The sequence below is a fragment of the Camarhynchus parvulus genome, chromosome Z, assembly GCF_901933205.1.
Source record: "Camarhynchus parvulus chromosome Z, STF_HiC, whole genome shotgun sequence".
NCBI lineage: Eukaryota > Metazoa > Chordata > Aves > Passeriformes > Thraupidae > Camarhynchus > Camarhynchus parvulus.
This window is the reverse complement of record NC_044601.1, coordinates 38,720,317-38,747,852: the sequence shown is the minus strand read 5'-3', so window position 1 is coordinate 38,747,852 and position 27,536 is coordinate 38,720,317. Positions and strand designations below refer to the sequence as shown.

The 27,536-nt window shown below is 36.5% G+C and overlaps 1 protein-coding gene across 2 annotated transcripts in view; it reads right to left on the bottom strand.

The window, feature by feature from the left end:
* Positions 1-8,749: 8,749 nt before the first annotated feature.
* TTC39B (tetratricopeptide repeat domain 39B) overlaps positions 8,750-27,536 on the bottom strand; it is a 76,515-nt gene continuing 57,728 nt past the window's right edge. The window contains exons 7-19 of one of the 2 annotated variants that reach the window (XM_030968446.1): positions 27,003-27,067; positions 26,736-26,841; positions 25,339-25,404; positions 23,678-23,786; positions 22,779-22,846; positions 22,632-22,691; positions 22,167-22,328; positions 21,002-21,093; positions 20,594-20,714; positions 18,551-18,662; positions 15,065-15,182; positions 13,820-13,936; positions 8,750-12,905 (exon numbers count right to left, since the gene is read on the bottom strand). In XM_030968446.1, the coding sequence (XP_030824306.1) occupies positions 12,809-12,905; positions 13,820-13,936; positions 15,065-15,182; positions 18,551-18,662; positions 20,594-20,714; positions 21,002-21,093; positions 22,167-22,328; positions 22,632-22,691; positions 22,779-22,846; positions 23,678-23,786; positions 25,339-25,404; positions 26,736-26,841; positions 27,003-27,067 (1,293 nt within the window). In that variant the 3' untranslated portion in view covers positions 8,750-12,808. Of the gene's footprint in view, positions 12,906-13,819; positions 13,937-15,064; positions 15,379-18,550; positions 18,663-20,593; positions 20,715-21,001; positions 21,094-22,166; positions 22,329-22,631; positions 22,692-22,778; positions 22,847-23,677; positions 23,787-25,338; positions 25,405-26,735; positions 26,842-27,002; positions 27,068-27,536 lie in introns of those variants that run through there. The other variant, XM_030968447.1, reaches the window with a different exon arrangement.

Genomic DNA, 27,536 nt, shown 5'->3' with positions numbered 1-27,536 from the left:
TGCTTTATTAAATCTACCTCAGAGAGAGGAGTCTTGGGGAAGCTGGATCTCATTTTAGCCTCAGACTGTCAACAGGTTTTTTTGTAACCATGTCCCGCAAGTTTTAAAGATGGCAAATCAGATATATTTATAAAAAATTAGTTATTTATTAAAAGAAATTAACACACAGAAGATCTGTATCAAAATTACTTACAGTACAAAAGCTAAAAAACTAGTCATCTATGACATAAAATGGAAAAATGCACTATATTAAAGCAACTATTTATTAAAGTTAGCAAAAGAAATTTTAAGTAGAAGTTTTGATGTATCTCACCACAGTTCTTTTCATGGAATACTTCTTTCCCTTTATATAAATCCCTGGGAAGCAACCATGAAGAGGCATCCCAATCCATGGGAGAAACTCCATATACTTCACATGGAAGAATCTAAGTGAATGAAAGCATGCTGGACTTCTATAACATAAAGGATTTGGCTACAAGACATACTCCTTCAGGTCAGCTTAGCATCTTATCTGTCAAACCTTACTTCAAAGGGTTTGAAGATGGTAAGCCAAGTAAGGCTTTTAGGATATCCAACACCCAAAATTACTGGCACCTCCACTAGTTCACCACAAATAGTTTACATTGTTGTATCTTTTGACCAGATTCCAGGCCAAGCAGGTAAGCTTTGTCAGGGTGAAGTATTCTGCCCCAAACAGGCACCTGTTGAATCTAGAAATCAGAGCTGGGTCATCCTGTACAGAAGCAATCACACCTCACCTACAGCAAATGAATACCTCTGCCTGAGCATGTGACAGTGACCCCACTGCCCTCTGAACAGAGGGAGTCACTGGGCTCACCTCCTGCAATAAACTCTGTGCTAGTGCCCGTGCTGCAGCTGCAGAGCAAGCATTAACACAGGAGAAGTGGTCTCCCAGCATACAGAAATCCATAATCCTAAGGTTGACACTGCTACATGAAATATGCCTAAGTTGAATAATTATTATTTTAAATACATGTTCAAATAGCATATATATTTATGCACACATTTTCATATGTATGTCTATATCTGCAAGAATGTGTATATATATATGCCATGGCAACCAATGTCAAACAAATACATTTTAATAGAGATGTACATGAAATACATGTACAATAAAACAAAGACGCTGAACAAAGTCCCAGGTTCTAGTAAATGAGTAACGTCATTCAAAGTCTTCACCTCTGACAGAAATGATTCTGCAGAATAATATCCACATGGAAAAATATGGAGATATATTTCATCATACACAGACAGAAAATCTTTGTTTGGCTGGTGCAACTTAAAACTCAGAAACACTCCTTGACAAAAAAATGTTACTACGGCAAGGCTCCAAGAATGGCATATGCAACTCTACCAATTACTGCACACTCCGTGTGCTTCTACCCCACACAAAGGCTAATTCACTATGCACTGAGCTGGTATCCACTACTGTCAATTTGTGTGTCAGCGCTCTCAGAGCCCCACAGTCATCAGGGCACTCATCAGGGCTGCACATGGGGCTCTGACACATGCAAGGCAAGACCAGTCTGCTTGTCAGAGCACCAGTAGAAAAGCGTAATTGTCTTCCAGAATGTAGGCTGAGAAAATGACTGGTTGAGTGAATGCCTTACTTTTTCAGGAGGCAAACTGAATCTCCTGCTGAGATGTTCCTAGTCAATCAAATTGTAATGCCAGAGCAAAGCTGACATACTCAGTTCTCTCATACTCATCTCTTCAGTGATGAAGAGAGCAGTGTCTTCTGGAAAACTTGCTTTAAGAAAATCTTATAACATTGGCCCCTAATATAAAAGTAATTAATTTAAAAATTATTGTTGTCAATGCAAGATTATGATATAGATTTGTACACGCTACATTTCTTTGGGTTTCTTCCTGGTGGGATAATTAAGTTAGGGGAGAATGTTTTGGCTTTCAAGTACATTAAAATCTTTATGTACAATTGGAAGTAATTTGCCACAGAATGTCCCATAAAATCAGCTGCATGCCCATCTGGCTGTAGTGCTTTATTAGCTAATATTTCTTGTACATCTTCTTTATTTCTTCCAAGCCGCACAGTTTGGTTCTCATAGCAAGAGCAGCAAGGAGCTGTCAGGAGATACCACCTCTCTGATTACTGCAATGCTGCCCTCCATGTTCACAGCACACACAGCTCTTTTCTCAGTAGCCCCGGTTTCACATTCCTTTCTCATTTTCAACATCTATCTGCAACCCCCTAGCAGGAAAATTGCAGATTTGAAGCTTTGCACAATGCTTGCTTTCTCTTCTGTGGGTGGAGCAAGACACCCATGCACCAGGAACCTCAAGCCCAGTGACAGCACAAGGCTCAGTCTCTATGTGTCCACCACAGTTGCATTCCTGCTTTTCTCCAAAATGGGAACAGACTCCAGGTGTGAACTGCATGAGATCCAAATGGGCAATGCACAAGACTCAGAGAGGTCTGACCACAATTAACGTCCATCTGCCTCAACCACCCCCTCCGGTGTTACTTCAGATACTTCTTTGCCCTTCCCACCCTAAATGTCCAAAGAAGGCTGTCCAGCCCCCCAGAGCAGCTCCATGCTTTGGATCTGTCATGTACTGTACCTATGGACCTCCATTCCAAAGTGTCCTCTCAGCTGGCATTTTGGCTGTCTGTCATGTGCTCATGCACCTGCAGGCAATGCAGCCAAAAAGGCAATGACCAATTTACCAGTTTCTGGAGTCCCAAAGCCATGATATCAGTTTTTAAAGTTTTATCTTGGTGATACCAATAGCATTTTTTCAGTTTCCAAATCTTGCTTTCTGCCTTTGAGACTACTGTTTCCTCTGTGAGTAACCTTTTTCTATAACCTTCAGATGTAATTTCAGAATACTTGGTGTTGTCATGGGTGAGGTTAGCTTCTGGCAGCCAATGCCCTCCCTGAGGAATAGAGTATTTCCCTTCCAAGAAGTGCTGATCTGGTCATTTAAGTTATTTTCTTGGAACAATATAAAGACAGTAGAGGGGGAGAAAAATCAAGAGGTTGAAAGATCCCATGACAGGTGTTATTCCACAGTCCTTGGCCAGCCACTGCAATTCTGGGACAGCACAATAAGCCTGCAGTTTCTGCTGTACTCATATTGAGCAGCATGTGAAGAGATCTGGAACATCTCAAGCTCAAGGCTCTGTTTTTACACACGTGAATGTGCTCATTACTTTCACATGACCATCAGTAAATATTCTGATTACAAACAGCTCCACCTGCAAATTGTGAACAGGAATTAGCAAGAATGAACATTTTGTCATTGAAGATGCTGAAAATGGGTCACTCCAGTCTCTGCTGCAGTGTCTCACTGTCCCGGACACAGAGCTGGGGGACTGTGACTAGGTTATTCTCACTGATGGTGGCTTGTCTCACATTCAGCAGGAAAGCTGCTTTTCTCTGCTGACCTATGGTTCTGGCCATCCTGCATCTCATGCTCTGCAGTTGAGCAAGTTCACAGTGTCATTTTTTGCTACTGCATTCTCATTTTAAATACTCTGAGTCCAAGAAATGGCTTATGTGATGCACCTCACCTCCAGGCAGGTGCCAAAACAGCAGTTCAAGACTGGAGAGACTGCTAGCCTGGGGTGCTCTGCTTAGAGGAAAGTTTCCCCATAGAAGCTACTCAGCCCAGTTGCCAAAGTGCACTTTCTGGCCAGCAGAAGTGACTGTGATCCCCCAGCTGCTAGAAAGGTCACTCCATTCTAAGGTTTGCAGCAACTTCCCTGACATATCAGCCCAAGGCCTGGTGAGTCTCCAGTCTGTCGCACGTGTGCTGCTGCCAAAACCAGGTCTGTGATGGAGAACACAGGGTTCTTGCTTGCTGGGTTTTTTTTTCTTTTACAAGGGCACCTTGCAGGGTTTGCCATCTTCTTCGTCTTTTCACTTGTCGCTGCTCATGTTCACCATGTACAGCTGCCATTAACAAGGGTCACTTCCACACACAGCCAAGCCAGAGGCAATGTAGGCCACTGGCAGGCAAAGCCAGGTGCCCAGGATATGGGCTGCTCCCCTGGCTCTGCATGGTACCCCTGGTGCATCTGTCTTCAATATACAGTGCCACTTCCCTGCTCTGTGAGCTGCTGGACCGTGCCACTCTGTCTGCTCCCCCCATTCACATGGCAAAGAGGGAGAGCCAGGCAGAAACCTGCTGATGAAGCCCTGAGTTTTCATGGAGTTGGGAGAGGAGAGAGAAGATAAACTAGGTCCTGCTAAGGATGGGCAAAGACAGGGGAGCAGGAAATTTTCTTTGAGCAAGACCACCACCCCTCCAAGTTCCCTTTTCCAGATCTGAACCCTGGAAAATCTATAAAAGACACCAGCCACAAAAGGAGGGTAAAATCTACAAGTGATGAAGGACCTGTTGTCGGCTACAGAAGATGGACAAGATGCCTACAAAGTAAGATTGAGTAAACAAAATTTTGTTCTATAACAATTATTTTCCTGACAAATACTTCTACCCTCCATGCATTCTGGTTGGATTGAATTGCATAGTGCTCAAACTTCTGCCTCAAGTCTCAAAAAGAAGGGATTTTATGTGGCATGCACTCATGGTCAGCTACCACTAAGGTAGCGTCACATTGTAAATAAATAAGAAGCAATGAACACTATTTCCACTGCTGTTTTATTTTACTTTGTTTAGAACATACATGCCTTTCTCGCATCTCTGAGAGACAATTTTAGTGGTTTTGAAGGAATCAAAATGCATATAGCTGAGACTTGAATTTGGTCCTTGAAACAGTCCTAATTTGGCCCCAAAAAAGCTCAGTCACAGTATCATGATAGTTAATAAACAGCTGTTTCCACAAACACTGTTGATATCAATCCAATATAAGCAAGCTTTTGCTGATGGTATATTGTTTCCTAGGGCCTGACTGCCAGCAGGGTACTAAGGGAGGAGAAAAAAATCTTAGACCAAGACACTGCTAAATGGCACAGCAGGGCACCCTGGAACTCCATACAATGCCAGTACTGCAATGGATGCTCCTGTTTTCCTCATAAGACATTGCAAGATACTTCCAAGGCCTCTTGGATAACCAAAACCACATATGTGTTCTGCAGTGATACAGTACAGCTGGTCACAGAAGGCCAGTTAATAGGATCAGATAGTCAGGTTGCACCAAGCACACTGAAATCCATACAGACACACTGGGTAGGTAATGGTGGATTGTTTGGCACGTATAGACTAGGAGTTACAATGCAGAGTCTTTTCTGTGAGATCCAGCAGGGCTACTGACCCAGGCTACTGCCATGCAATTTGGGTAGCAGTATTAGTAGTTGCCAATATTCAGTTAGGAGAGCTCAAGTGCTCCTTAAATGTTCCGTAAAAAACAGCTGGGAGACAGAGCCTACAGTTACACTGATCTATTTTCTGACAAGCAATGCTTTTAACAGTTAACAATACAATTGCTGTAAATTTTCATCTATTGTCAGAGCCATGCTACAAAAACAACATTGTAACTTAAGAACTTCCAGATGGAAGAGCTATTTCTGAAACTGTGTAACACCCCTGCAGGTTCTCCTTGTTGCAAAGTGAGCAGTCTGGGGTATTTTTGTTGGTTGGTTGGGTTTTTTGGTTTTTGTTTGTGGATTTTTTGATTTTTGTTTGTTTATGACACCACTACCTCTGGATTACATTGCCTCCATTTAGTTAGCAAGTGAGTACTCTGCACTATAATTTCTCTTCCTAGACACCTGTCAATCCTTGTTATAGAAGTCTTCATGATTTTATATTATTTGGTTCGATAAGGTGACATCAATTGTTCATGTGCCACAGAAACTCGTACCTAACATATTCTTACTTATCCTTCACACAAGAATTTCTCTTGCATTTTCTCCCTTTCCTAGTGGCTATCCTCTTTCCCATCAGTGGGGGCAACTGCCACAGCCAGCAAAGACAAGCAGGTATCTCAGCTGCACATTATTCCAGGGAAGCATGGAGCTAGACACTCATGAAAAAGAAAAGATTTTTCTTTGAAGACTCACACCAATTCAGACAATCTAGCAAAGAGGTGAGACTCCAACTTTGCTGTCCCTAGGAAAGCAGTAAAAAATTCAAGGAAAATAAAATTAAAGGAAAGCTCCTTTTTCAGCTGCAGAATTCTCCAGAAGGAAAACAGATGCTAACAAATTCTCACTGGGGTTTCATACACCAGAAACACTGGGCATGCAACAGTTTCCAAAGTCCATCAAGACAAAATTTCCAGATGACACATTGTAGGATATTCAGCTTGGTGGACCTAATCTCATTTAGCTGCATAGGTAAGATTCGTGAAGTTAAAGAAACTTGCTTGTTTCAGAAACCAGAATTCCAGTTTTTGTCCTGCCAATTTCAATCAGTAAAACTCGAATTCAATTCTGCAGTACCGAAACCGGTACCTTTATTGCAACATGTTCTTTGGGTAATATATCAAATAAACAGAGAAGCTTTAATAAAAATTCACAACAAAAAGGAAAAAAAAATAGAAAATAAAATATTCATAATGTAAGGCCCACCAATTCACCAAGTAGCACTGAAAATCAGAAGTGTTTAGACAAGAAAATATGTAACTTGATTTTAAATAGATTACTTGACTTCAAACTCCCAAAGGTTAACAAGGGAGAGAGAGATCTCCTAGGGAGAAAGACATGAGGGGACAGATGATGAACAACTTAGCATAAACTGGCAATGTGTACTTGTAGCCCAGAAACCAAACCAACCCTGGGCTGCATCAAAAAAAGTCGCCTGGCCAGCAGGGCAAGGGAGGGGACTCAGGACCTGTAGTGACAGAACAAGGAGGAATGAGTATTAATTGAAGGAGGGGAAATTTAGGTTAGAGATTAGGAAGAAATTCTTTACTGTGGTGGTGGTGAGGCACTGGAACAGGCTGCCCAGAGAAGCTGCGGATGCCCATCCCTGGTAGTGCTGAAGGCCTGGATGGACAAAGCCTTGAGCAGCCTGGTTTAGGGTGAGGCGCCCCTGCCCATGGCAGGGGGTGGGGCTGGGACTAGATGATCTTTAAGATCCCTTCCAACATGTAACATTCTATAAGTAACTTTTCACATACAGCACATGTCCAACATCTTAAGTTAGTTTATCCGGATCTTTCACAGATTTCCTTAAAAAATTGACTTGTTCAGTAAGAACTGTTATTACTCAACAGCATATAGTATTTTGGGTTGCAGGTTTTATTTTTCAGGCAAGGCTTATTTTTTTTCTGCCTAAACTATTAAGATCTTAGCTTGTAGAAAAACAGCCTGAAATTTGATATTCATTAGATGTACTCTCATAGGCCTCCAGAGTACACTGCATTTTAAGTAACATCCTGATGTTACTGTTCATCTTCTAGGGCCACTCAGAACTCCCCACAACACATTTCACTTTCACCTTTTTTCCTTTTCTTCCAACTCACAAAAATCTGATTTAAAGCATCTCCCACTCCAAAAATTAATTATGAAGCAGGCACAATGATTACAGTATTATTAGTATTATTGCTTGCAATAAATGAAGTAAGTCGCTTCCACAGCATATGAACAGTCTAATGAAATTACTGTAAACTACAGGAGGAGTACTTTCCATTTGGGTTGTGAAAAGAAACTGATCTTGAATTTTATGCATATTATAGGAAAAAAAGTCTAAACTTTCTTCAAAGTGCAAAACCAATAAACAGTAGGTGAAAGAACATCTGACATTCTTTCATTGTCAAAAGTTTTCAATGTTCCTATGTAAAAACTAATACAGATGGATTTGAAGTGACTTTACTGGTATGACTAGAATTTGGAGATTTGAGCCATGCACCTTTTCCAAGTAAAGCTTGAGCATGCATATTCTACACCATATGAAATTTTTAACTACAGCTAGATTCCTTTGTAGAATACTGCTTATGTAATTTCATCAATGCATGCAATACAGAACCTCTCTTAAAAGAGAAACAATCTCATAAAGGTGGGTGGGGTGTTACAAAAGAAAGTTTTATATCTGTACCTGAGCATATGTAGGCAATGTGTTTTGCCTGGATGTAAGTTCCATGACCTTGAGCAAATCTGTAATGAAAATACAATCATACTTAAATTCATACTGCCCTTTTTTCTACAACCAAGTTTAATTCTGAAGATCACCTAATGCTTTGGAACAAGTTAAGCCTAACATAAGCTATATAAATAGCATTAACCTAATTTTACACATCCTTCCACCCTGACTGTAAATACTGATGTCATTTAAGCATATCAGTAAAATTATCCTTATATACTCTTATATCCACTGTATACTAAGAATATTGAGTTTTGAGGTCCACATTTACATGCTCAAGTAGGTAAGACCATTAACCTCTCAGGCAGGATTTTAGCAAAACGTTAACTTTTCCCAGAGTCACATGATGTGAACACTAAGTATTTTCCATGCTTCAGTGGCACAGACATCGAATCTCAACTATTGCAATTTTCATGGAACAGAAGACCTGACACAGAAAACAAAAACATCTCCTACTGCTTATGTGTTTGAAGAAGTTCTCTCTTTAGATAAGTGACTACATCTAGGAAGGTGCTCCCACCTGGGATTACTAGCTGACATGTGCTTCTCTACAGACTGGAAGTACATGCTTACACTATTACAAAAAGGAAATTATTTAATCTTGCAATCACTAAGCATTCAATTTGTTATGCTAACCATGAACTCTTGACTTTATTTCTCAGAAGGTACTCTTCTACAAATTGCAAAGTTAAGAGCCACACTGTTTTTTTATGAAGCTGTCCTATAGTATTTATTACCAGATAAAGGGGAAAAATACAAATCAAAACCCAAAACACAATTTAAAAAAAAATTCCCAAAACACGAGTAGCACCACAAAACCCTCCCAAAAAAATAAAGAAACCCTGCAGCTTATTTTGTATTCACTATCTACATTCAAAAGACCCTTTGTTCACTCAACAGACCTTGACAGCTTTATACAACCTCTCAGTCTGGACTGGTTGTATAAGAGCTCTATGCTTAAGGTAGCATTTATAAATTAGAGATTGGGCCTTATGATAATGCTTTGGTAAATCTCATCTGGAGGTTCTTGACGTACAACTAAAATACCGTGCCAAATTCAGCACTCAGTAGCACAAGCATATGTGATTTATTCCTCTGAATAGTAAATCCAGTCCATCATAATGAACATTTCTACATGCCCTTTAAACCAGAAGATACTTCATTCCTCATTTTCTGTTTTTCTTCCCTCATTGTTTACTCATCAAGTATGAGATAAGAACATGTCCAAACCTCAGTAGATTAGAAGCAAAGAGAATGCAGCACCAGGGCAAATATTAACATTCTTTGTTCCACTACGCAGTGTAAGAATATACAGAAACAAAAGACATGAAACATTAGGATTAGTAATTAAAAAACCGCAAAGTCTAAGTTGAATTTGTCACAGGAAATTACTTGTTTTACACATTACATTGCAAGGTGTTTGAGAAATGTAAAACATCTGATTGTTATACATTTCTATGGCCATAAAGTGCTACATACAGCTGCTACCCCATGTGTGTTAGAACAGATATATAACAATCTTGCATAAGCTTTAACATATATTTGCTTTCAAAACAGAAATTCATTCTTTATTCTGATGAATAAAGACTTGTAAACCACAGTACAATGACGTTTCAACAGATTGATATTTGATTGATATGCACAGACATGAAGTTTTTTGTAATAGCTTCTAAGTAGGCAATTCATAATCAACGAGAAGCTTCGTCCTATAACCAGGCTAATTTATTATTGCTTACCTTAAAAAAAAATCTATTATCAGAAAGAACTAAATAACCTTTTGTCATAATGTAAGTTCAGCCTTTCTTGCTTAAACTAACAAGTTAAATTTGCTCTTGTATATATTATAATTCCTCCTATTATCAAGAGAGGCTATAGCATCATGGGTAAATGATCAGCTTTGCTTAGTTAAGTCTCAGCACAATATTCAAAATTCCCGTGGAGGATGAGTATGTGCGGTGAGTATTATAAATGCAGTTAAGACTAAATCAGTGCTGTATTTAAGGCCCAGTACAGAATACAGCAGATTTAAAAAAATAAATTTAAAAAGCCACAGACCCTTTGTATGAACTCTTAGAGAGGAATCACTTAACTCGGGCATAATGTCCTAAATAATACTGCATCACAGATGCATTGTGTCAAGGAGACATGCACTTTTCTGCAGCATTTGGAAAACTAAGCATCTCTTGCAGCTATGTGGAGACCCACCTTAACTGAAGGGTAAAAAATCACTCTCACACGTTTGTACATCCACTGTTAACAACTTGGAAAAAAAATGTTCAGAATAAAGCTTAAAGTAAGAATTCTGATCAGTCAATCTTTCTAGCAAAGTGTGGAACAGCAGCACAGAAAGGAGGCAAGCTCCAAACAGCACTTAATATTGGGTCCTCAAAACACTACAGAGGGTACTGGAAATTTTTGTGGATAAGCGTGTCTCTTCAATCAGTAATATCACCCATGGAAAAAGTACACTGCTTCTTGAAGCTTTGTACTAATCTTTGAAAAAATCAGTTTCTAAGGAAAATCATTGTTCATTTTTTGTTAGTTTTGATTTCTATCTCAAATCACCCCTAAAATATTAGCTGTAAGACACTCCCCAAAAAAACAAGAGATCAGAGACTACATCATGCTCCGCCCTGAGAGTCTGTAGTCCCAGTTATAACTCTCCTGAAATAAAGTACTGTTTGGAATACAAATTACAGAAATTTTACTGGTAATTGTTCCCATCACCTTCTACAGAAAAATGAAGCAGACCCCAATTCAATAATCAGATTAAACTAAGATAATCCTAAACTGAACATATAATGCCCACAGATGCATCCAAAGTATTTTCTGAAAATACATGAGTTTATGCTCACTAAAATCAGATATATATAAATGGGTAAATCTTTAGAGAAGTCATTTGACAGCATATGCTAATCTCTGTTTTGAGGTTTAGCTACAGCCAACTAATATATTTGAAAATAAACATGCATACTTTATCAGTAATTCAGTGTCTTGGGTATTTCAGCTTCAAATTTACATGTGTATAATTTTACATAATAACTTAAGTTACACATTTACAATAAGCACAAATTGCAACCAACAAAGAAAGACTTTGGATCAGGTTTCCATTTTGAAAGACCCACTATGTTTATTTAGCTAGTATTTTTAAACTCTTACTTCTCCTGTAAATATACCACTCTATTACAGAATTATAAGCAATTAAATTACCCCATTATTTATAAGTCATAGAAGAAAGCTGTGTTCTCAGTAATCTGAGAAAAACTTCTATAGATCATATTGACTGTTTAATTAGAAACTTCAGTTACTCATTTACTGAGGACACATTTTTCACCTATTTCTTTCATCCTGATTTTGCTTGGGTGGTAGTTAAGGGCAGTGAATCACATACATGAGCACAGGTACTATGAATTTACTGTGCAGAAGTAAACATACCAGACATAGAAAAAATATGGAAATGGCAAGTTTTGCAATAGCTAGCGAAAGAAGAGTTATTGGGTGTATACTTAAATAAAAAAGACATATATTTTTATTTTTAAGAACAGACAGCTAGAATCTGTGTATCTAAATAAATGGGAAATTCAATTTCATACTGCTGTTTGCATAGAAGCATGAAAGGAAAAATGCACTTTTAAGTATCTCAATTTTACTGCACATTTTTGGTAGAAATTAGACTAGAATATGCATATTTTCTTAACAGCAAGATTAAAAGTGGTTTTACTTCTTGATGCACAATCAATTTCTGTTAATATGAATTCTAACTCATTATTAGGAAAATACATAAATCCACCAATATTTTATTTACTTTGGTTGGGATCCAAGAACAGAGAATACCAACTAGGGTGCTAGTCTACAAATACTAAACGATTGCTTTAAAAAGGGAAAGAACAATCCTTTCTCCAGATCCATGACAGGGAAGATGGGAAACAATCAGTTTCAGTTGTGTCAAGAACTTTGGGGTAGACATCAGGCAAAATTTCCCAGTCTTTTCTCATTGGGAAAGACATCCTGTGTAAGTTCCAAAATGACTGTTCTCAGTGCTTTTTTGTTTTTTGTTAAACAGGTGAAACAAATCTGTCAGGATCAACTTAAGACTACTTTAGAACAAGGACGTAACGTCCTTGGTAGCTCTGCTTTTCTACAAGTGAAAAATATCCCCTAATCTGTGTTTCTTTTGACTGAAACAGACCTGCAAAGACATTATAACTGTAGCCCTGCTTAGCTTCATCTGAAGCCCTCCTTAGCTTCATCTGACAGAGTAAAAATATTGCACTTCACACAGTTTAATTTTGTTCCCAAAATAAAATTAAGTAAAAAATTACTAATTCTTTCCTCTGGAACACAAATTTCAGAATATGGTATGCAAAAAAATGTGGGTAAGGTTATCTGCAGACATTGCATTTTTGTTCCAGAGGAGAAAAAAGTCTCAAGTGCACTGCAGAAAATAAAACTTTCAAAAAATGCAGAAATGATCACCAGTTTCACTGCATAACCTGCATCTGTTCTTATATTAAAAAAATATTTTCATTAAACTTTATTGCACCATCACCTTTTTTTAAAAAATATCCCCCATTCAAGTCAAATATTAAATTATTTCTATCAACAAAATAGAAGGTCTTCTTTAACAGCATGTAGATACAGTATAGGCGCTATACAGAAAAGTCTAAAAGAATGACATCAAATCAGAAGTGACAGAAAACAATCATTATGTTCTTCTCTATGATTAAAAAAAAGATTGTGTAGGCTATTTATTGTATGCATGAAAAGCATCCCTTCTCATTCAAGGTGTTGAAGCAGATGACACCTTCAAGCTGTCAAGTGCTGCATGAATTCTGAAGTGCAACCTGGACTCCATAGAGTATTCCTTGTAGTTGTTTCTGCAAAACAGACAACTTATTTTAAGAAAAAGATGTTTGGATTGAATTGTTTATACTTCCTATGTTTGTAAGTTAACAATCTTTATTCCTTCAACAGGAAGCAGAGACTAACACACAGATGAGTTATGAGACATTTAAAACTACATCCACAAACTGAGTGAAGAAAACATAGACCAATACTAAAATTAAATGTCCTGATAAACTGAATCCATGTCTTAGCATCTCTTTCGCTTATTTTGATCCTTTTAGCAGCCCTCCCAATTACTGAAATTTGCTGTGAAAAGACAAGCCAGAGTCTTTTCTAACTACAGAAAAGGGTGTTAGCAGAAAATGTATGCTTCGACTCAGAACACAATTCAGCCAGAGTAATAAACACCATATGTACAGAAATCGTATTCTATCTTATACTACAATCTACAGATGATGCAAATATCCTGCTCTACAGTACATCAAACTCTGAACTGATCTTCTGCAACACCATGTGAAAGGAAAAAGGGGTGCAGTCAGACAGGTGCAGTGGCTTATGACCTCTCTTATGAACACCTTTAGTGGAACTGATTTAATTCCCACAGCTGCCCTCTGGGACAGAATGGTACACAGCCCTTCCCTGGACTCTCCAGCTTCATCCCATGCATGCAGCTGGATGCCCATCTCTGAAGCCCATACAAGAAGTAAACATTTTCCCTTCATACTGTGTCTTATTTGAATCTGTCTACTCTACTGTGTCTGAAGGACAGTTTCATGAAACTGCAAAATTCAACTATATTGGACAAGTCCTGCAAATCAAGAACAGAGATTTATAATTACTTGGATTTTGCAAGGAAGCTGTCAGGAAGAAAAAACAAGTGTCCGCAATGCTGCAAATACACAGTTATTCTTAATTTACAATAAAGGTAATAAAAAAATCCACTTACTTTGCAGTTTCTATGTATCTTATTGCTTTTTCTGTCTCATCCTGCTGTTTGTACAGAAGACCCAATTCATACAGTGTGAATGGCACCAAGTAGCTATCATATTTTATTTGCTTCTCACTAGAAAACCAGAAGAATACAAAAATGGTTACTTACAACCCTGTTTTAAGTGACCAGTTAACTTTAAAAGCAATCACCGCCTGTAACAGCACATAGCCAGAAAAAACATTCTGAAGCTTTTTTTACTGGTTAATTCTGTACACATTGATAAACAGTCTTGAAGCACCATAGCGCCCTAAACATGTAGAAAATAAAGTTGAACAAAATGTAGGTACTCCATACACCAGAAAACTTTTACCCTCACCATGCAAAACATACACTTTATGAAGGACTGTTGTCTTTAGTTTTTTTTTAATACCTCAGCTATAAAACCCTGCCCATTGCCAACTCCCTTTGGAAAAAGATGTTTCAGAAATAGTGTTCCTTTAACTTGCAACCAACCAAACCACTCTACCCTGTAACTCACAATGTGCTTGACTAAACTCACATGGGACCTTAAAAACGGTAAAAGAAAACAAGATGGCAAGAGAACTAAAACACATTGACAATAACTCAATAACAAATTCTCAATAACAAATTCTATTATTAATTTTTCTAAATAATTTGTTAGAAACATTGCACATGTAAATATGCTTCTTCAGCCCAAATACCTAAAAACTTACAAGACATTTTCAACTACAACCAGTACTGGACTCATGTTTTATATAGAAAAGCTATTACAACTGGTATGGAGCTGACACCTGAAAATCCACAGCACAGGAGAAACCAGTCTTCAACTGAAACATGTAACAACAACTTCTCATCTACACAGGGAAGCATTAATTACTGAACTGAAGCATTAACTACTAAATACCAAATTTAAAAAATAAGCCAAACAAACAGTAAACCTATCTGTATTGTCATTACTTACAGGTAGCTCTGCAATGCAATTCCAAATGTATTTGGATATGACCTGACAGTTTGATTTATTTAGCCTCAAACACCACATATATAAAGCTACAGTAAGCGCTAAATTGCTACAGAAAAATACATGCAAAGTTTTCTGGTTTTCTAACTACTTTCAGAGGTATTTTAATTCCAGGTCCTTAACATGATATTTAATTACTCAAAATTCTAACATGACAGCTGCAACAGGAGTATCAGAAATGTCACCAAAAACTAGAAAATCTATTTCTGTTATTTTTTTACCTTTGAATTACTTTATTGAAACATAATTCAGCTTGCATGAGTCTTCCCAAGTGTTTCAAACAGAGGCCTTTCAGTAGCTGCAACATGCACACATCATCCACATAGTATTCATTGTGATCTAACAGTAAAAGTGAGATATGTCAAACAATTTGAAGACATCATGAAAAGGAAAATTAGATTTTCAATAGGGAATATGTATTCAGACGCAGGATGTTGCTTCTCATGTTCTATACCTCAAAATGTACATATCCTTCAGGCATGATTTAAAATACTGTTTACTAAAGAAGATGCATCCATGACATCCATATCTTTCTCTTAAAAGACAGGGAAAGAAGAAATAAGAAATTGGAACATCCAACAAATGGGCATAAACTTCACTAATTGAAGATTAAACAGTCAATAATTAAATACATTATATTACATAAACAGTCATTAATTAAAGATTTCTTACTTGCCTTACTTAAAGGCTTCTTACTTCTTTATAGCTAAAACTACAGTGAGACAGAAACCATCATATTATCTTAACAGCTTCCCCTGTAACTGAGCACTGGAAGACCTCCAGTAGCATCAGTAGCATAAAAAAACCTGTAAAACCACACCATGACTCTCTTACAGAACTCTTCAAAAGCATCATTTTGCAGTACAAATTCAAGAAACCACATTTACTAGTATTTTTATCATCTCTAATGTTTGAGAAGCCTCAGAAGTAGTGTATAATATTTGAAAAACATTTGAAAATAAGTAATAGTGTATAATATTTGAAAAACTTTATTGAAAGTCTTATGTTCAACAGGGCTAAAAATACCAGATGAAGGAGGGTGCTTTAATCAATTCAAAATTTACTTAACAAGTGTGATCCTTTTTAGTTCCCTTATTTTGTAGCATTTGCTGGGTACATAGAAGGAAAAGAAAGGAAAGAAAACACATATGGATAGACAGATGGCGCCACATACATTAACAATTCAGGAAGCAAAACACTCTCCCTTCAGATCATGTTGTTTACAACTAATTACCAGATCTCTAAGGTCACATTAATTTTTTTCCTTAATAGTCTGCCAAAGAAATCCTACATAAACAGTTCTGAAACATGCAAGACTAATGCATTTTAGGATTCCACAAAGTGCTTTGCCATCATGTTCAGCCTTATTTCTGTCTGTGTTTAAACCCAGAAAGTCTTGATAGATTGTAACTGACAGACTGCGCTTTTAGGGACAGCAGAAGTGCAGTGCATGAGTACTTTGCATTCTCTCTAGCCTGTTCTGCTAGGCTAAGGTGTTGGACTCTGTGACTATCTCCTGAAGGACTCCTTCACTGAAATTACTGGGGGCATGCACTGATGTCAGTACAGGCTCACCAGTCTTTAACAACTTCAACTAGTACTCTAATTTCCCAAAAGAATAGAAGCTAAAACATTAACACTAAATGCACAAATAACAAACGCACAGGCCAATTTAACACAGATAACCTTGCAATAAATGTGGGAGAGCCATCTTTGCAGCTGCAGTGATCTACACCAAAGGACATATCAATACCAGGAAAAAAACAAGCAAAAATGATTTTTTCTGGAAGTTAAATAATCTCTTTTTGTATATTGCATAAGAAAAAAAAAAAGATTCCCAGAAATCCTGTGGAAAACAAGTAAGAACACCATCTCTAATGTCCTCCATTTGTTCCTTCTACCATCTCTATTTTCAGCTCTATACAACATAAAATTACTTTCAGCCCTTGAGAGATTCCATGCTGCGCCTGTTCATGTGAAACAAATGAAGTAAAAACAGTTCTATGAAGTCTCAATCCCAAAATGACCTTTGTGTATAATCAACACCCTTCTTTCACAGCACCTTAGCAATCCTTTGATATTACTACCAGTAAAAACTGTCTATTAAAATTATATTGTAACCTTGTCATACTCCGTCAGCAGCCTTAATCTTTTTTTTTTTTTTGGAATTCATTAGCAACTCTTTATGTTCACTGAATCCGTATCTCTAAAAGCAGATCAAAATCACATATATGAAATCCAGAATAAAATTCCATCTGACTGAAGTTATTACTAAAAAAACAACATAGAAAGTATATACACTCCCAGACTATATGCTATTTGCAAACAGTGAATTTCCATAAGAAAAAACACAGTGGTTTTCTCTCCATTGCTTTAATTTTGGTACCTTGTACGTCTTTCCTCAGAGATTCAATAGGAAAATTTACTTCACAATAGATGAGCACCTCTAGTACAAATCACTGCACAATACAGCACTGAGATTTCCAACAGGTTCTGCCAGAACCCTCCATGTGGAACTCATGGGAATTACTTTATTTGCAAGTATCTTGCATATCACTACACTTTTGTTTTAATATTACAAGAAAAATGGAAAATGCTTGAGATTTAAGAGGTGCACTATTGATTCTGCAGAAAAGTGAAGGGCAACACAGAAAATAAAGGAACCCCATTCAAACATGGCCATGCAGGTTACTCTCATTTAGTTTATTATATCATCCAGATTTGACCATTATATATTTCTTGCATGTCCCTGTACAATGTCTTATGCACCGCCTCAATTTACACTATAAATCATACTTAGATATATATTGCATTTCAGAATTGCTGTTTTAACCACTAAATTGTTCCTAAGTGTTACTTATGGTTTACTGTTCATAACCACTAAATCACATAACCACTAAACCGCTAAATTGTCCATAAGCATGACCAGAATGTGGGTTCAATAAAAATTATTTTAATGAATTATCATTTAAAAATATTCACATGAAAAATGGTAATATTTATTCTAGAAAAATTCAGAAGAGAATTCTCCCCAAAAATTCACATGACAGGTAAAAGAACCATCCTGATAAAATCTGACAAAAATCAAGTACTTGTGCAGTAAACCAGTTGTGATAAGTGAATTTAAATTATTTTAGGAGTAAATTATGGGCTGACTCTCTAAACATTACTCCAAGATGTTAAACCATGGTCAAAGTTTATTCGTTAAGTATGTTTAATTTTACAGCTAGCAAATGTGTTTTATTTTGCCAGAAAGCAAAACAAAAAACCAGACTCATTCATCCATAGCACTTAATCAAATCTTTTACACTTTGTCATATTCTATGCAGTGTGCGTCCTATGTAATAAAGCATGATGTAAGTTGGTTTAGAAAAAATATTTTTCAGACATTTAAGATATTAGCAGATTATGGTCCAAGGACACTCTCAAAGACAAGAAAAAACTAAGCTAGACCAGTCATGTTCTATAACTAATAACCTCACATCCCTGAGTTTTCTGTATTTGTCTGCAGCATCAACCACATTGTATAAAGAACATATTGAAGAACCATTCCTAACTTTCATGAGACTCCAAAACTTCCATACTTTGACTTAATTAGAACATTGTCAAAGCCAACACTTACTTCGCAGAATATGAGAAGACAAAAGCATAGAAAAATGTCAGCACTTCTTATAAGATTATGAATTCCACCTTAATTGATCACTTACTAGTTTCATTTTGTAGAGCAGCTTCTTCTTTTTCAATTGTTACCAGTAAATTTTCAGTGAGGTCTGCTCTTTTGCCCACAATTGCAAATCCATTCCAGACATACATCATTTCCTGATTAAAAAAAAAACAAAACCAACCAACCAACCAAAACAAAAGGTGAGAAAAACTCATGGAATTGCATAAATATTTAACTAAAGAGTGCCTCTGAAAAGCCTGTTGTGGAACATTTTTGAGTATATAAAATACTACCAAAGCTTGTTTTGGTACAACACATCCATGAATAGGAAAGGAAAAATTACACTGAATGTGTGTTGACAAAGTTACCCTGGATATCTAAGATTTGACTGTTTTGATGCCTTTTTAATGGATTCTACTATCATGTATTTTCACAGATCTTCAGAAATTAAACTGAACAGATTTTATCAAGACAGTTTACCATCACCCACATAACTCGTCAGCAAAACTGCATGCTTTAGATTCAACTTGTGGTCGCTGCTGCCCAAACTAAAGAAGGAGCTAAAAGTAACGTCTTTCTAAAGGATGATAGGTAAATTTGGAATTTGCATTTGAGTGTGTTCTTGTATATACAGCATACTTATGAAAGCATGCACCCAAAAACACGCTCTTGTGTTTTTATATATATGTGTATATATATATATAAATGCTCTAAACAATAGAAAATTACCTTCCATTCAGAGCAAAACTGGGGGTAGATAAAACTTTCTGGATAAAAATGTGATTCCAGTAGGCACATCCAACATATGATTTTACTATAATTTCTACAAAATTTTGTTGGAAAAAAATCAAGGCAGATCCTGGAAACATGTCTTCCCAGATGGCTCAGTACAACAGTAAGCAATATGCTTGTTTTGATACATTATCACATTGTAAAACTTGAGGAGAATGAGAGTTAATGCTAACCAGAAAGGAGCTTTGCCAAGATCTTTACTCAGTCATTACAAACTAGAGTATCATTTGTTCTACCGTAATTGAAATTACACCTCTGAAATATGATGCCTGATGTCTTTCTGAAGCTGATACAATACATTGGTGAAATATTTCCTCTTGCATTTGTAGTGTAAATATGTACATTTTCAGACAGAGAAAAAATCTGGTTGTATCAAAGTCTGAAACAGTGTTAATAACATCATCAACTACATCATGCTAGATTATTTCAATTCTGTAGTCCTGTCTAACTTATACTTACTGAAAGAAACCATACACTATGTTTGGTTATGCTTAGTCCATGATGAAAATATTCCTAAATTAAAACAGAATGCTGGATTTGACAGCAAGACCAAATATACTTATAAGCACTCTGCTGTACAAAGCCCAAGACAAATTTTACTTAATCCTCTACAGGCAATTTAATACAGAATGAATTTTAGAACCAGAGGATTAATTTTCTTTGGACTCCTCTTTCTATATCAATGAGCATTAACATAAGAAATTTCTTCTCAAATCAGGTTTTTCATGCACAGTTGTTGGTAAATTATGCACATACAAAGATTTTAGCATACACATATGAAAAGTATCACTACTGTGCACACAGAAGCAGACTGCACAATACTAATGACTGATGTTAAAATACAGGAAATCAGAATAGCATTCATAAAGTTACTTTAGCTGCTGCTTGCTTCAATCAGACTCAATACAAGGGGAATAAAAAAACAGAACAAAAACCAACCACCACACTTCATTTTCGTAAGAAAAACAGTAAGTACCAAAGTACTCTTTAACTTCCTAATGAGTCTAGAAGACAAGGACTAAAATCCTACCAACCTAAAGAACATTAATGCAGTTTTCTGTATGCTGAACTTTTCACATGAAAAATATGGCACTTTCAGACTGCTGCTTAGTTGGTAGTATGATCCAGTCTCTAATACTTTTCACCAAAATCACATTGCATTAATGCAGTACTTCTTTAAAAAATTTAAAATGCAGACATATAATACCTGACAATATTATTCCTTCCCTTTATAATGAACTATTCTGATTTCTTTTCTCTTTGAAAAGGATGAAAACAAAGCAAGAACAAATACCAAGGCAGGTAATATCAGCTTCACTGGTTGAGGACATGCATAGCGTCGAGCTTTCCTTACTGCAAACTTCTCAGTCGGGATAGATTTTCCTGCAATTCTCTGTTTTAGACCATCCACTTGTCTACAAGAAGGGAAAATGGAAAAAAAAAGTTTTTTGTTGGTATTTTTTTTCATCTCATTTCAGTTAGAAAGATTTACTGTTTTCCTCCGAAATATAACATCTTAAAATTTTTTTACACCATGGAGACAAAAGCTGCAGAATTTATCTTTGCTGATAAAAGCAATTCTAATGCTAAAGGCAAAGAGGAAAAAATGGAAAGTTTATGGTTATAAGCAAGAAGTAAGTCATACAACATAAAGACATGGGGGGACAAAGAGTACACATTCAGCTGCTTTATAGAAGTTTACCTGAATAAAGACACTATGTCCTCACCAGTCCTCTTCAAATCATCCTCTGGAAGCATACACAGAATTGCTGCCTTCTGGAATACATATATTGCCTATTTCAAAAAGAAACAGCAACAGATTACCACATCTAATTTTCTGTGTTTAATCAATACATTAAAGACTCAAATCTCTCACCCAATTGCTGTAGCAAAGTATTACCATAATTCTCAGGCAGCTATAACTATAAAAGTTTAGTATTCCCTTTGTCACAGAATTTATGCTGTAAGTTTATTTTTAATGTATTTATATTTTTATATTAGTCAGAAAGTTAAAGGTATCTCCTACAAAAACCAGGAGAATTTATTATGCAAACAGGAGAATTTATTATGTTAAAGAGATGAGGTTAAATGACTTAACTGTTCCGAAGTCCATTACTATTATTATATGATCTATTACATGTAGAGACATGAAAAAACCAGAAGGAAATATCTGGGTATTGATTCAAGGAATGTTTAATAACTGGGTTTTGCAGGGAAAAAAAATTCCATAATTCTATTAAAGACACTTGCATTTCATGTTGAATATACTATTCTCCTTCTCTTTTGCCAAGAATTAGATGTATACCCTTTTTCATTAAGATAATAAAACAGTAATCTATAGAGGAACAGATAATAATAATGCATAAAAGGTTACTGGCACATTGTGCTTAGTGCATACTCTGAAAAACGTTTTTACAAGGAAAAGGTTATCTGATAGGCCGCTTTTTGGGACAGGATCCTTCCCGAACAGCTGGGCTTTCTCATTTTGTGTCACAAAGCATCCGATGAGTAGGTGTGTGTGTTTATAAACACCAAACACAGTTTCTTCAGCCAAGTTTTACTAGAGAATATTAGAATTTGACTTGAGAGACAAGTTTACAGTTTTCCTATCCCTCTTCTTTCTCCCAACCCAGGTAAGCACCTCCATTTTTGGAGGGGCCAAAGCACTGCTGCTTATTGTTCTGCTGCTGCAAAACATGAAATAAAAAGTCATCCTTAATCACCCAGTTAAAATACTTTGGTCCCATTGTGTCTTTGTTTATGAGTTTCTCAGGAAGGTAAACATTACACTTATAGTGCAAAATTAAAAGCAACTTTAACTGTAGAGACCACTGGTATATCACAACAATGTCCACCTGCCCATTTACCTTAGACCACCTGCTCTCTTTGCTGAGCAGGTCTGCATACCGATATGCCTGAAGCCAGTCCTGCTGGAAGGTGTAGCACCACATCAGTTCCCAGTAACAGAGATGATGAATCTGTTTCCACTCTTGCTGGGCTGCTATGCAGTCCTGGAACCTCAACTGCGCCTATGAGTGAGTAGTTAAGGAAGAATGATGAAAACTGGCTCAATTACAGCTCCATGTGAGAGCAGTATCTAATTACAGGACAAGTTCTTACCTAGCACCCAGGTGGAAAACACCTGACAAGAAAAATGAGATAAATTTCCCTTTCAGTCTCACTTAGAGAGGGGGCTGGAATCAACATTGACAGCGAATGTGAACACGGATAACAGCATACTTATCAGTCCAACTGATACGTAGATGAATTAATTGTTTCTCCTCCTCCGACTAAACACTAAACAAAAATCTTAGAAAGAAAATATCATTTACCTTTTCAAAATTTCCTTTCAGTATATCTATTCTGGCAGCATAAAATAGAATAATGGAACCCTTGAAAAGAGATGAGAAAAATAACCAGTTAGGAGTTTGAGCATAGGGAAATACATTTCTGTTACAAAATTTATTAGAAATACGCACATTTGGAAATTTCAGGAGGTAGGGTTCGAGGAGACTGTCTGCTTCCTGAATGTTGGCTTCCCCTGTACCTAGAAAATGTAACAAACCAATCTCAATGTACTTAAAAGAATCCAAGTTTCATAGACTAAGATTTTGTTTTCACACTGTATTTGACAGATCAATGGATGATTGCTTTATGTGAAAGCAGAATTATTTCATCATATTGTGTTTCTATAAACTAAATTCTTGTCCCAAAGATACTAAGTGATTTAAAAATACTAAATGTCTTTAAATAGAAAAAAATTACATACAATATAGGAATATTTTTTAGACTGTTCCATTACTGATCCTAGTTATATTTTTAAATCCCTTTAATTGCTTTAGCAAGATAGGAAAACATCCTCAGCTGCCTCTTCTAATTTTGAACTCAGTAATGAAATACAAGTGATACTGGAAGAAATGAAGTTCTCCTTAATTTCCTGATGAGCCTGAGGGACAAGTACTAAAATACTTAAATATTAAAGAATGAGAAAAAATATGGTAAAGAAGCATATAGAATTAATTACGACTTCCAGCTCTAAATGGCACAAACAATTAATACTGGTTGTATAGCTTTTTTCTGGAGACAGTTTTCACAACATCTGATGTTAATTTATGGATAATGACTTTTCTGAACTTAATAATATTTTGCAATATTTTGCTGTTGAGACAGCCCTGCAAATGGAGCAAGATGTTGGTATAATGCTATCTACCCTCACTGTTTCTGCAGACACAGCTTTGTCATGGATATTAATTTTAGATCATAATTAAGTATACAGCAAACTCCTATTTGGCCACAATTTTGAAATTCTGTTATAAAAATAAATCACAATATCTACCATAAGGTGTAGCATGACTGAAAAGCTACACAGTGGTCTCACCAAGGATTAAGGAGACGTAAGTATGATAAACCAACAGGGTGAAAGTACACAGAATGGCCCTCAAACTGCTGCCAGATGCGCCTTCCCGTAGTTGGCAGAGGCCCAACTCCTAAGAAATATCACAAACACATACAAAATTAACTATAAGTATACAGAGTTACTATCAATCTTTTCCAGCTAATGAAAATTCAGTTTTCCTTTCAGATATAAATATTTCATAATTCAGTACTTATCTCAAATCCAACACAACCCTCTACCAAAATGTTTCTGCCACAGCTAATAGCACTCAGGAAGAAGACTAATCTAACTCTTAATAAAATCATGCATTTCAGTGCTCTGGTGAAATGGGAACACCACATGAACCATGCAGACACACAGGTCTACCACCCTTCCCCACTGTGTTTTATGAACCTTCCAGAATAACATCCTTCAATCCATGTTTGGTGGGAAACTCTCTCAACTGTTTCAGTGCTACTTGTTGGTGTGAGTCTTCCTTCACTGAAAACCCCGGTTATCCTCAATTCTCTTCCATCAAGTCAGCCATTAGTCAACTATTTTGAGGCTCTCACCAAAGTATTACCTCTGCTGATACACCAGTGTCTGAAGACAGATCCAGATTCATGGAGCCTTATGCAGATCTTAACACATGAGACTTCCCCTATGTTTCTGTTTAGACCCATTACATAACAGCTTGACTATCTGAGAGGTCTTGAGCTCACAGCTTCCCTAATCAAAGCAGTGACTCCCCAGAAACATAATTTGCCTCAAAACAAATATTAACAGATCAGTCTTATTGCATAGCAACTTGATGAATTATAGGAGAATTCAAGCACCACACAAAAAACCCCGTGATATTTCAAAATCGTTCTTTTTCTTTCAGCCTTTACTGCATTTTTAGTCAGGGGAAAAAGTGTATTTCGGAAGAGCTTCAGCAAGAACCAGGTTTTTCAGAGGAAGAAATGGAATGAACTGGTCTCTACTGAAGTCTAATTTTACAGAAGGAGAACCACATTGTGAACAATCTAACAGCAGTAAGACCATATGGTGACTGCAGCTATAGCAATTTGAAGTTCAGTTGTGTACAGTTCTGTGGGTCACCTCATTACAGTTTCTTACTTGAGGCTTTTTTAGGTTTTTCATTTCTTATGGGCATCAAAAAGAGTTTTAAAGAGCTGTAAAATAACTACAAAAGAAGTTACAAATATTTTTGTCATCCATGAGAAAAGATGTACCTAGATTCCAGGATGACACACGACATTCAGAATTTTTTTTCCCAAAGAAATGGGCTGGGATTTGAGGTGTAAAAATGTAGAAATATGATTCTTCCCTCAGTTACTGGTGAGGAAAGTCAATTTTTGACTACATCAACTAGGAAAAAAAGCTGATATCCTCTACTTAGGGATCAGCAAAAGGAAAGGATGTTGCATTGGCAAAATCTCCTCTTAAGTAAACTGGTCATTTCCCATGCATGTTAAAGAGTGGAGTATCACCATATGTGCTTTTATGCCTGTATCATCTAACCCATTTCTCTTTTTAACAACAGTAAAATACTGATAAAAAATCAATATTATACTTCTACTGTGGAATACATGGCATTAAATCCATCCAGTCTTTTATCTGAGAAAAAATTAATTTGAAAAAGCAAGTATCAAATTGAATACCCTATTGCCAGAAAATCCAATAAATTCTAGAAGTCGGAGGATCCTTCCTGGTAAAAGTGACAGCATCTGAAATACATTTAAAAATAAAAAGATAATTGAAAACATGTGCACTTCAAAAAAAGTTACATTGCTATAAATGTGAAGCAAAAAGGCCAGCTATTATGTTAAATGCTATTACACATTAGTAAAAAATTAAAACATGAAAGAACTTGAAAGTAAACATGAATGCTCAGAATTCTGATGACCATCCAGCATGAAAGTAGACAGAGTCCAGCTGTGCTTCTTTAGATAATGACAGATTTTTCTATCTTCAGCTGGTCAAAATTGCTTGAAAATTGTGGGTCTTTTAGAATGAAAGTCTTATCTATTTTAGTATGATTCAGAACCTACAACTGCCATCTTCCTATATTATTATTTCATTTTATTGGGAGTCTCACAGAGGCTCTACATGTTCCTCCTGTGGGAGTACTGAATCAGCAGGGTCAGCGAGCATAATGGTTTTAGAAACACTAGCTGTTGCTATCATCCTTTAGTCCCCTATTATAGGCATTTTTGTTCCCTCTGTAACTGCATCCTCCACATCCTACACAACAGAAAATGTACAAACATCATAACCACCTTTTCAATGAGCATTAAGAAGCAGGTCAATTGAGGGTCAGTTTTTAGAAAGCTTCATTCACCCTAATGCATTTTGCCCATCAGACACTTTTTCTGTTAAGCCTCCTACTGAGAGGACTCCATGAAGAATAGGAGAGGGAAGAACACTTATGAACACAGTTGCTTGAATTTTAAAGTCAGGTGTGGATAAACCTGAGTTCTTCTGACCATACTTAAAATTGGCCATCTCCAATCTAGAATGATACAGAAATTAACATACTGGCAGAAATCAACTTTAACCATTGTCATGACAGATGTGAAAAGGTAACTGTAGCAAATTGTAAAGAAAAGGCAATTTTCTTTTGCACAAACTCAGTAAACTACTCGTCATTCTTCTAACTATAATTATCTATGAGAATCTAGAGTATGTCACTGAAGCAAAAGAATGGGAAACATGGGGGAGTTAAAATTAAACAGTCACTACAGGCATTTTGTAACCACAGTGTAAGCATCTTTAAAAATCCTACTACACACAGGTAGATGCAGGTCCTTTTTCACTTCAGAAATAAATGTATTAGTTATTCCCAGAGAACTAAACAGTTCAGAATAAACTAATAGAAACATCCCAGATGCATGCACGCCAGAAGTCAATGCTGGTTTCACATTGCATAAAACCTCCAAACCCCATATCTCTATTTTACAAATGTGTAAATGTTAAATCAGTTACAGTAGCATATATACAAAGAAAGACAGTCCTACAGAATAACCCAAAGGCCTTTCTGCAGAGGAAGAAGTCATACCAAGTTGAATGCTCCAATTCCAAGTTTTACTCCTCCTTCAAACTGGTAGTACGTTTCATTTTTGCTTTTGTTCCCCTGAGTCGTCTGTAGCACCTGATGACATTCCCTTGTGATGGAGAAGAAAAAGGAGGGAAGGGGAAACACAACATAGAAATTACTGATTGATGACTATGATAGATACAAAATATTCCTTTGTATTTTGGGCGCATTAATGGCACTCCAACTCCTTATATTACTTTTGAAGTCAAGTTTTTTCTAATAGCTTACTTGTATATTTGGTAACTTGTCCTAATTTTCAGGCCACCTTTGATAAAGTTGATCATATTTTCATCCTGGAAGAAAAAGATCTAACTGTAAAATACTGTGTGTTCATATTACACATAACACATACATAAACATCCTCCAGCTATATATACATTTATTTATAAGTTTATGTCATAGTAGGAAACACTAAAAATGTTTTTCAGTCACTAGATGTGTCTCTAAGACTGACATTAACACTTGCTCTAAGTTGTCAGGGAAACATTTCTTGGTGCACATTACAAATTTTAAAACTGAAGAGAGAGGTGAAAAAGAAAGTCGAAGTGTTAGTTATAGCAGAATTTGTGATGTATCTAAATGAACCAAGAAAGCTCTCCACCAGATGGTGCTGCAGGAACTGTTTCAAATATTTGGAAATGGCGATTCTGACATACACAAGGAAGAAATTGGCGAAGACAAACTGAAAAATCTCTCGAACAGATGAAACTCCATTGCTGATCAAAAGTTACTACCTGTGTTATTCAATTTTTGTGCTTACTA